Source organism: Colobus angolensis, unplaced genomic scaffold (assembly GCF_000951035.1).
Source record: "Colobus angolensis palliatus isolate OR3802 unplaced genomic scaffold, Cang.pa_1.0 Scaffold446, whole genome shotgun sequence".
In the NCBI taxonomy this organism is placed as follows: Eukaryota; Metazoa; Chordata; class Mammalia; order Primates; family Cercopithecidae; genus Colobus; species Colobus angolensis.
The window spans coordinates 126389-137982 of record NW_012117888.1 but is presented as its reverse complement, the minus strand read 5'-3'; the positions used below and the strand labels follow the sequence as shown (position 1 = coordinate 137982).

Below are 11594 nucleotides of genomic sequence, written 5' to 3'. Positions count from 1 at the left end.
AGAGCGAGACTGCGTCTCAAAAAAAAAAAAAAAAAAGAAAGAAAAAAGAAAAAAAACAAAAAGAAGCAGACTTGTGTCATAATTATAATAATATAGTTCCTGCCATTTTCTTTTGAAATACTGATTTTCTCCCACCATTTTTTTGTCTTCAGTTATAGCCAAAGCCTTTTGTTTTGAATTCTGTGTTCAATAGTAAGTTGCAGTTTATTTGCAATTTGAGCACTTGCATGTTTTCTGATGTATCACTTGCTACCCTTTTAACTGCATGGTTAATTGTGAATTTAAAGTAGCTCAGAGCAGCAGTTGACTATGATTGGCTGTTTTTGATAAAATTTATTGCTCAGAATTTTTTAATATATTAGAAAGAACAGACCAAAAACAATAGGATTTGCAGTGTGTCATTATTATTAAGGACAAAATTGTGAAAATATCTTTGAAAATGATCTTGGGAAAATTGTTAATTTGTAGATTTTGAAATGTAGTTTCTACACAGCTATTTGTGGCTTTTAAGGGAGGAGGTGTGATTGCCTTGGTATATTCTTTGAAAGTAAAGAACATGCACAATAATTTTGGCAACACCAGGGCTTTAAGAAAACAACATTCGTGAGGACACTTTAGGTTAGAATATACATTTTAGAATTGGAAGGAATCATTATATTTACATTCCTACACTTTTTAAATGAAAAGAAACAAGCAAACTTGGATTTCTGAAAAAGGAAGTGATTTTTCCTTTTTGCCCAATATTACACAGAGGACTAGTGGCTTTTTCCACTACCTCCCCGCTATTCAAGAAATTTGAAATATCAAGGAGAGTAAAGTAATCTGCCTGAAGTTTCAGATGCTACTACTATGACTGTATTAACCAAATGTCTGTCCACACCCATCTGCTTTGTCATCAATGAAACATCTTACAAATTGTCAAACAAAATATGGGTAGAGCTTAGTTATCCAAAAAATAGAAATCATGTTATCCCTGTCAGATATTAGCATAAGGAAATAGTAATAAACATGTTCTTGCTTGTTAGGTTTTTGCTTTTTCTTTGAATTGTTGCTCAAGGGATGTTAATTGCAAACCAAACTATAAACAAAAATAGTTTATGTTAATTTCAGAGAAGTGTGTGTGTGTGTGCACGCGTGTGCGTGTGTATGGCAGAAAACAGTCCCAAAATTATATGTATGTAAACTTTAAAGGTGAAAATTAAATTTAATACCCTGCTTTTTAAAATTCTTAGCACTTCAAAACCAAAAATACTGGATTTTTATGCTTACAAGATAATAGGACTTTTTTTCTTTGATTGTTAAACTAGTATGGCACTTTCAGCAGAGAAGTAAGCTGCCCAGAACAGTCTTGGACATATAGTAAATGCTGTATGTGTTAGTTGTTGGGGTAGTTATTCCTTTTTTTTTTTTAAAGAAGTTATGTTTTTCAAATATTACTAAGTTTAGGCCCACAAGACATTCCAAAATAATGGAAAAATTCAAACCTGCCTCTTTGGAAACATTTTGGAAATAAGCCCCAAACACTGGAAGCCAGTCAATTCTTTTTTTGCAGTTCTTTCTGAAATCTTTCTTTCTTAAGTCATATGCCTCTGGATTGTTTTGGTTTGGCCACTTGTCCTGTGTTGAGCTAACTCTGGGGTCAAAAGAAGTTAGCCAGTTGCTGAGCGTCTTTGAGAGAAAGGCAGTGAAACTTAATAAAAGGAATAAAAAACATGTATATTCCATAAAGGACACTGAAAAGTATGTATAGATCAAGAGTGGATATTGCTTCCTGAAAAAAGTACAGCAGGAGTTAGCTCACAGATGATAAAGCAAGTCTTTCCTTGTGGAGAGAAAACAGCACAAAACAGTGAGCTCATTAGTATCACAACAGGCAGCTTTGAAAAGATTCATTGAGAAGACTCCAGCACAGTAGTCAGCCTTGTGCTATCTCTGATTTCAGAGATTTCTTGTTAAGCCAAAGCTTGTACTCAAATAGTTTTATCATCCACTTAAGCGATTTCTTTACGAAAGTAGAAAGTAAAATGCAAATTCTTTTGTAGTGAATCAATGTCACAGACATACAAATGTCAGTTCTTTCTTATCATTTTTACTTTTTTTTTTTTTTTTTTTTTGAGATGGAGTTTCACTCTTGTTGCCCAGGCTAGAGTGTAATGGCGTGATCTCGGCTCACTGCAACCTCTGCCTCCTGGGTTCAAGGGATTCTTCTGCATCAGCCTCCAGAGTAGCTGGGATTACAGGCATGCGCCACCACGACCAGCTAATTTTGTGTTTTTAGTAGAGACGGGGTTTCTCCATGTTGGTCAGGCTGGTCTCAAACTCCCGACCTCAAGTCATCCACTCACCTCAGCCTCCCAAAGTGCTGGGATTACAGGCATGAGCCACTGCACCCCAGCCCATTTTTACTTCTTTAAAATCCAAGGAATAGAGGAAAATACTATGAAACTGAAAGTTTAAGCTTAGCTGGAATAATTTATATGAAACAATTTAGAAAATGAAGGTCATGTAACTTTTGCAAGACCTGTGAAAATGAGAAAACTTAATTACAACTTTGCATTTCATTGCCAAGCATAAGAAGGAGTTTTACTAGAGCTACATAAGTAATTGCATTAGGATATATAGCAGAGACATTCTATATATATGTATATATTTTTAAAATTTATTTTCCTTTTTTTTCTTTTGAGACAGGGTCTTGCTTTCTTGCCCAGGCTGAAGCATAGTGGCACCATCTTGGCTCACTGCAACTTCTGCCTCTCGGGTTCAAGTGATTCTATGCGTCAGCCTCCTGAGTAGCTGGGGTTACAGGCATGCACCACCATGCCCACCTAATTTTTGTATTTTTAGTAGAGATGGGGTTTCATCAAGTTGGCCAGGCTGGTCTTGAATTCCTCCTGGCCTCAAGTGATCCACCCACCTCGGCCTCCCAAAATGCTGGGATTACAGATGTGAGCCACTGTGACCAGCCTACTTTACTAGTTCTAGATGTTAGTTCAAATTCCCAGACGTTCTCTTTTTTAAATACGAATTAATTCTTTTTTCTGTGACATAAACAAATTTGGATTTATTTTTTAGCTGAAATCATGATAATTGAAACAACCTAAGTTTTAGAAGTAAATGATCCTTGAAGCAGAAGCACTTGTAATAAGAAAAATAACTTTACATATCTCATTCTAAAGCTGTAACACTTTTGTCATTGCAGGGACTTTGGTATGTTAGGCATGAAGAAATGCACACCTTTCAGATTTTAACTTATTAGACAATGTTTCACTAAATGAAGTAGAGTACAGAAAGAAGTAGACTAGTGACTATTGTCTTTTCACAGAGCAGGTGCATTGTTATCAAAAGGAGAGCTATAGGATCAAAATGCATCACAGTTAACGTACAGTTGAACTAAAACATCACATTGTAAATAAAAATATTTTAATAATTTGAAAACTGCCTGAAGTGTGTGCATCAGCTCCTCATTGTTGATACTTAGAAGCCAGTATAATGGCCATAGAGCAGGAAGGGTGATTTCATTGGTTGTGTGTAGTATTTAGAGTAGTGCGTATGTGTGTGTCTGCATACATATACAAACATAGACACACACAGACATTTATTCTAAAATTCTACCTCCAAAATTACCAGTATAGCTAGCACAGAATCGCAGCTATGGAAATACTGAGTAAGCCTGATTTTGTAAAATTAACTGCTTACTAACTGTTCTCTCAAACAGAATTGTATTTGTAAGTCCAAAGAAAGTTAGGATTTAAGAAAGGCAACAGGAAAAGATGACTAAGTAATAGGGCCACTACAACACATACAGCAACTTTTCTACCAGTTACTAAAAGTCACTTTCTCTAGATGGATTAATTACAAAAAGGTGCCTTCCTGGAAAGATGAAATACAACAAGGCACTCCTTTCAGCCTGACACAGTCCTGTGCAAGACACAAGGCTTGGTTAGTATAGCTTGGGCTGGATTTCTGCTTCTGCTCGTGCCTGCTCTGACACATACAATCTGAACTGTTATGTATATTGTAACCCTGTTCTGTGAACTGCAGACATAGGCTGCATCCTCCTGAGATGTGTGTGTGAATGCATATTTGTCATGAATGTTAAAGGTCTTTGAATTGCATTTGTTCAGCAACTTTTCCATTAAGTCTTAAGTTTTCTTTCAATGAATCCACTTAAATGGGGTTCTAAACACCATTTAAAGAAAGTTGTATACAACTTCTACATCTTGCTCCTGTTTTACTGGCTTTGCCTAATTTAGCCATGCACATTGGTGGATCAGGAACACATTTGGAATTAGGTAAATTCCAATACCTCAAAAAAATATAGACAGAACTTTAGAATGTCCAATCAGATGGTTACACAGTACTAGGATGTGAAACTTACTTTGTTATAACTTGCTTTTGTACAATTAGAATGTTCCTTACTGTGAAGAGAAGCTGGACTTCTTAAATGTCCCAATAAGACAATCACTGAAAAGCTTCTTTTTGGTGTTTATTCTTGATAGTCATCTATTACTACCAGCTTAACACTTTTTTTAACCGTATTATTGTGTAACTTTTGATTAATGAATTCTTAATGAGCTACCCCATTATACTGTAAAATAGTTTTTCGGTTAGATCATAAAATTTTATCTTTCTTTGCATTAACAATTTTTATTGGGTGGGGGGAGGGAGAGGGATAGTATTAGGAGATATACCTAATGTAAATGACGAGTTAATGGGTGCAGCACACCAACATGGCACATGTATACATATGTAAAAACCTGCACGTTGTGCACATGTACCCTAGAACTTAAAGTATAACAAAAAAATTTTAAAAAAAGAATTTTTATTAAAGAAGGGGGATTCTTCAATGTTTTCTCTCCAGGAAAAGAATAAAGCCTTCCTTGTTTGTAGAAAATTAGCAGATTTACCTGTGCCTTTGAACCACATTAGTTTTTGCTTAAAGTGGATTCAATGCATGTAGCACTTAATGTTTTTGACAAGTGTGTGCAATTGACATTCTGGTGCTTCATTTTCAGCAGCAGTATCGTAGTACTTGTTTAGCATTTCAAAAACTCAAGCCCAATTTTTTATATCTTTTAACATCAGCTATGGGAAAAACGTAAGTGATCAAGATATAAAAGAATATAAATATGCTTATTGTATGTAATTTGAAATTAATTGTGAATCAACAAAATTACTTTAATTAATAGATTTTTCAAGAGGTAAAAAGTAGTGATATTGCCAAGACCTTCCGCAAAGCAATCAACAGGAAAGAAGGTATTTGTGCTCTGGGCGGAACTTCAGAGTTGTCCAGCGAAGGAACACAGCATTCTTACTCAGGTAATCATTTCATATGCAATAGGTTAACACAATGTGCTAAGTGAGATGGTTGCTGTAATGTCAAGGAAGGGCTCTAGGAAAACATTACCTTCTAATTAAGAATAAAGTAGAAGTCCTTTATGACATGTATTTATAGGCTTGAGACTAATACTTGTCATAAAGGCATTATAAGTGTTTATTGTATGGCTTTGTTAGCTTGCAAGAGACAGGATACAATCCACGTAATGATAGGCTTTATTACAGTGCATTATATAATAATATAAGTGTAATTTTTAAGGAATTTTATAACTTTTCTGAGGACTGGTTAACGTGTTCTATTTTTTTTCTTAATTTTGTAATACCTAATAACCACTGTGCTGCATTCAAGTGTCTGGGTTTCCACACAGAATAACCACATGTTTCTGACACATTAACTTTCAGTACTACTGCACAACTATTTTAGGCTTTGGAGTCAAATAGTTAATAACCTAGAGTATGAACTAATGTCTTGTTATTTAACATAATTTTAGAGGAAGAAAAATATGCTTTTGTTAACTGGATAAACAAAGCTTTGGAAAATGATCCTGATTGTAGACATGTTATACCAATGAACCCTAACACCGATGACCTGTTCAAAGCTGTTGGTGATGGAATTGTGCTTTGGTAAGATGTTAGCTTGTTTTATATCCAGATATCCAAAAATAGCCTTCCATATAATTGATATATTTGTTTATGCATGCTTGACAGATTCACCTCAAGAAATAATTAGAATGGAAAATTATCCAGTTTCTGCCTTTTTCATTTAATCTCTAGGTCTGTCCATGAATCTAAAATTCAGCCATAGATCGACAACCTCTTTTATAGGGAAGCTTTCAGCCTCCATTTTCTTCTAAACACCAAGCCAGCAGAACATTACAACTTTGTTGAACTTAAGTATGTCAGTGTCTGTTTATTCTGAAGTACCACAGCTTCCAACAGAAAAAAAGAGGCTACTCTTCAGTTCTCACTCTCCAATGACCTATTTCTAAAAAATGCTTTTGCCACTGCTGCTGCCCCACAGCCAACAGCATCTTGGCAGACATAACACAAGATTGTCAACACTGTCAGTCGATGTTCCAGTTTATAGAGGCAGTGTCACACAGTGGTTAATAGCATGCTCCATAATCAGTCTGCCTGAGTTCTTTCTATTCAGTCCTGCCACTCTTCAGAGTACAACACTTCAGAGTACAACTGCCACTCTTCAGTTGTACCGCTTCAGCGGTACAACTGTGATCATGATACTCAACCCCTTTGCATTTCAGTTTCCGTCTATTATGATCTCCCCGTTATTATACTTATCTCACAGGGCTGTTGTGAGCATTAAGTAAATTACTACATACAAAGTGCTTAGGGTAGTACAATTGACATATTTCAGACGACTATATATATGTATATAGTGTGTGAGAGAGACGGAGTTTCGCTCGCGTTGCCTAGGCTGGAGTGCAATGGTGCGATTTCAGCTCACTGCAACCTCTGCCTCCAGGTTCAAGCCATTCTCCTGCCTCATCCTCCTGAGTAGCTGGGACTACAGGCATGCACCACCATGCCCGGCTATTTTTTTTTTTTTTTTTTTAGTAGAGATGGGGTTTCTCCACGTTGGTCAGCCTGGTCTCGAACTCCAGACCTCAGGTGATCTGCCCGCCTCAACCTCCCAAAGTGCTGGGATTACAGACATGAGCCACTGCGCCCGGCTGACAGTATATATTATAGTATATACAATACTTCTTTTTGCAATAGGGTCATTTTGTTTGTTTGAAAAGCTGATTTTAAAAATGTAAGATAGGCTGGGCATGGTGGCTTATGCCCAGCCCTTTGGGAGGCTGAGGCAGCAAGATTGCTGAAGGCCAGGAGTTAGGTCCAGTCTGGGCAACAAAACAAGACCCCTGTCTCTACAAAAAATTTAAAAATTAACCCAATATGGGGTTGCATGCCCTTAGTCTCAGTTACTTGAGAGGCTGAGGCAGGAGGATCACTTGAGCCCAGGAGTACAAGGTGGCAGTGAGTCAGGATTTGCACCACTGAACTCCAGCCTGGGTGACTCTGTCTGTCTAAGAAATAAAAATACATATTATGTATTTCCTTTGTGTTCCATTTATAGGCAGTGAAGACATAATTTCCCATGTGTGTGTTTTGTTTTTGTTTTTGTTTCTGAGATGGAGCCTTGCTCTGTCGCCCAGGCTGGGGTGCAGTGGCGTGACCTCAGCTCACTGCAGCCTCCACCTCCCAGGTTCAAGCAATTCTTGTGCCTCAGCCTCCCGAGTAGATGAGACTGCAGGTGCTCACCACCACACCCAGCTAATTTTTGTATTTTTAGTAGAGACAGGGTTTCACCATGTTGGCCAGACTGGTCTCGAACTCCTGACTTCAAGTGATCCTCCCGCCTCAGCCTACCAAAGTACTGGGATTACAGGCGTGAACCACTGTGCCCGGCCTCCCTTGTGTTTTAATACAGAGAGAAGACTGCAAGTTTCTCTCTCTGGGGAACTCACCCTGCAGAACTCAAAAAATAAATAATATAAAAATAATAAGAGATAATCATATTGAACTATTTAAGATTTAAATTTTGCATGGAAAGAAGCATGGCCTTCTTTATGTAGAATAAAATTTATTAGGGCAGTATTATGAACATCTAATATGTTAGAACCAGGCATAGTGGCTCACACTTGTAATCCCAGGTACTTGGAGGCTGAGGTTGGAGGATCCCTTGAGCCCAGGAGTTCGAGGCTGCAGTGATTTGAGCTATGATTTGGGCCTCTGTACTGCAGCCCAGGTGACAGAGTTAGACCCTGTCTCTAAAAAGTAATAAAATAAAAAATAAAATGTTAAAGTCTAAATCTAGATTTTACCAAATGAGTTTTTTCCTAATGAGTCACAGACTATAGCCTACCCAATCTTTCTCTCGCCACTGTACTACCAGCACCAAGTATAGTGTCTGGCTTACTGTTGAGGCACTTAGTAAACATTTGGTGAATGAAAGAATCTCATGCTCAACTAATTTTACTGTTTTGTGGAAAAGACTCATTTTCAATGCAGGATTTTATGTATTTAAAATATATCCAATAAAGTTCTCCCTCCGCCTTTTTTTTTTTTTTTTTTTTTTTTGAGACAGGGTCTTGCTCTGTCACCCAGGCTGCAGTGCAGTGATTCAATCATGGCTCACTGCTGCCACCATGACCTCTTTGGCTCAATCAATCCTCCCACTTCAGTCTCCAAAGTAGCTAGGACTGCAAGCACGCACCACTATGCCTGGCTAATTTTTTTTTTTTTTAATTTTTTGTAGAGATGGGGTTTCACCATCTTGCTCAGGCTAGACGTGAACTCTTGAGCTCAAGCAATCTGCCCTCCTTGGCCTCCCAAAGTGCTAGGGTTACAGGCGTGAGCCACACTGTACCTGGCCCAAGTTTTGTTTTCAATATCCCAAGTTATTTTCATAAAAGAATGAGAAAAAATTAAAAAATAAATAAAAGAGAAAGCATGTTACAATCCTCTGTTCAGAGATACCCAACTACTGTACACATAGTTTGGTCTTTTTGGTTTCTTTTGTTTTTTGTTTTTTTTTTTTTTTGAGACGGAGTCTCGTTCTGTCACTCAAACTGGAGTGCAGTGGCCGGATCTCAGCTCACTGCAAGTTCTGCCTTTCGGGTTCACGCCATTCTCCTGCCTCAGCCTCCCGAGTAGCTGGGACTATAGGCGCCCGCCACCTCGCCCAGCTAGTTTTTTGTATTTTTTAGTAGAGACGGGGTTTCACCAGGTTAGCCAGGATGGTCTCGATCTCCTGACATTGTGATCCGCCCCTCTCGGCCTCCCAAAGTGCTGGGATTACAGGCTTGAGCCACCGCGCCCGGCCTTTATTTATTTATTTATTTTTAACAGCATCTTGCTGTATTGCCCAGGATGAAGTGCAGTGGCATCATCTCCACTCACTTCAACCTCCGCCTCCCAAGTTCAAGTGATTCTTCTGTGTCAGCCTCCCAACTAGCTGGGACTACAGGTGGGACTACAGGTGTGTGCCACCACACTGTGCTAATTTTTGTATTTTTAGTAGAGACAGGGTTTTCCCGTGTTGGCCAGGCTGGTTTCCAACTCCTGACCTCAGGTGATCCACCTGCCTTGGCCTCCCAAAGTGCTGGAATTACAGGCGTGGATACCTGGCCAGGTTTTTTTTTTTTTTTTTTTTTTTTTTTAAACACAGGGTCTCGCTCTGTTGCCCAGGCTGGAGTGCAATGGTGTGATCGTAGCTCACTGTAACTTTGAACTCCCGGGCTCAAGCTATCCTCTTTCCTCAGCCTCCTGAATAACTAGTACTACAGGCACATGCCACCATGTCTGGCTAATTTTTTTATCTTTTTTGTAGAGACAGGGTCTCACTATATTGCCCAAGCTGGTCTGGAACTCCTGGCCTCAAGCAGTCCTCCTGCCTCAGCCTCCCAAAGTGCTGGGGCTGGGATTATAGACATGAGCCACCACATCAGGCCTTGGTCTTTTTTTTTTTTTTTTTAATTTTTATTTTCCATATGTGTAGTTTATTATGATCAACATGATAAAACTCATCTAGTTGCATTTTTTAGAGTACATGAAAGATATTTTATAGTAAGCTTTAAAATACTTGTAAGTGTTTACAGCCACTTTATAAAAGTAAATCAACTCTTCTGTTTTAAAATCAACTTTCTTCTTTTATTTTTGTTTCAGTAAAATGATTAACCTTTCAGTTCCTGATACCATTGATGAAAGAGCAATCAACAAGAAGAAACTTACACCCTTCATCATTCAGGTATGCATTGTTCTCCCCTCCCTTTAACGTGAAATTACTGTTTGAGGATCTGTTCTACAGACTTCAGTTTCTGCACTCTGTAGGCTCCCAATCAATCCTTGTAAAAACTGTTGAGTGTGAGATTGTTATCCAAATTATACAGACAGAATTGGGACTCAGAAAGGTTTCTGAGCTTGCCTGAGAGTAATGTTGAAACTGAGGTTCAAATCCCATTCTAATTTCAAAGCCCCATGTTCTTTTCATTTCATAATGTGTTCAAGCACTACAGAGATAAGCAGAAGTATATAAGCTCTTAATTAACTGGTGTGATTAAGGAATGGAGCATTTTTTTTCTATCAAGTGAATATTAGATTATTAGCAAAATTCCCTCAGGGAAGAGCACCTCTTGGGATGTGGACATTCATAACTTCTAAAACTCTTTTGGGCATATACAGTACTGTTTGTCTCTCACCCATTTGGGCATTTTTGGAATGATAACACTTTACTCACATGGATATATTTACTGTGGTACTCAGCCTTTTCCTTTAGTGCCAGCATACTTCAAAAGGTACCAAATAAAAATACAAAGTTAACTGCTCCTGAGGTTCTGCAAAAGGCAATAGCAATAAGGCTGAAATTTGTCTTAGCTGGGCTTTCTAACACAAAAATCTAGAATCTGTTTTTTATGACACATATATGGATGAAATTAACACGGGTATTAATTTCCTCATTGAATGTTATTTTCAGTGAAGGGAGAAAGTAGACTGCTAAAAAATGGAAAGGTCAAGAAGCAAGTGTGTAATTTGGCTGTCTTACAGGAAAACTTGAACTTGGCACTGAACTCTGCTTCTGCCATTGGGTGTCATGTTGTGAACATTGGTGCAGAAGATTTGAGGGCTGGGAAACCTCATCTGGTTTTGGGACTGCTTTGGCAGATCATTAAGATCGGTTTGTTTGCTGACATTGAATTAAGCAGGAATGAAGGTAATGGAACGCAGTCATTCTGGAAGTTGTTTATTGGTTATTTTTTTCTAGTCATGCAGACTTTCATGCTCTCATTTAATAGAGGTGATTAAATGATGATAACTAGAATGAACATAAGGTAATGCTATAGAGTTATTCAGGAAAATAGTCTAATTACATGACTCTCTTCTTTACTAGTAATTCACATTTGTCTGGCACTTTACAGTTCATTTTGCAATAATGACACAAAAGCACAGAGAGATTAAGGAGCTTTCCTGAAGTCCTCAAACTTGATTATTTTTTTCTGTTCTGCCTACACAATTTCTACCCCATTACCACCCTCAGCCCCACCATTTTGCACCATCTTCTTTTTTGGAGACGGGGTCTCACTCTGTCACCCAGGCTGGAGTGCAGTGGCACAATCACAGCCTGGCTAACATGGTGAAACCCCGTTTCTACTAAAAATACAAAAAATTAGCCAGGTGTGGTGGCACGCACCTGTAGTCCCAGCTACTCGGGAAGCTGAGGCAGGAGAATTGCTTGA

At 38.2% G+C, this 11594-nt stretch overlaps 1 protein-coding gene across 4 annotated transcripts in view; it reads left to right on the top strand.

Moving 5' to 3' along the window:
- The window catches only part of PLS3 (plastin 3), an 89470-nt gene that overhangs the window by 64051 nt on the left and 13825 nt on the right, over positions 1-11594 (top strand). For all 4 annotated transcript variants that reach the window (XM_011957531.1, XM_011957530.1, XM_011957533.1 and 1 more), the window contains exons 4-7: positions 5190-5319; positions 5829-5961; positions 10027-10108; positions 10906-11071. In XM_011957531.1, the coding sequence (XP_011812921.1) occupies positions 5190-5319; positions 5829-5961; positions 10027-10108; positions 10906-11071 (511 nt within the window). The remainder of the gene's footprint in view (positions 1-5189; positions 5320-5828; positions 5962-10026; positions 10109-10905; positions 11072-11594) is intronic.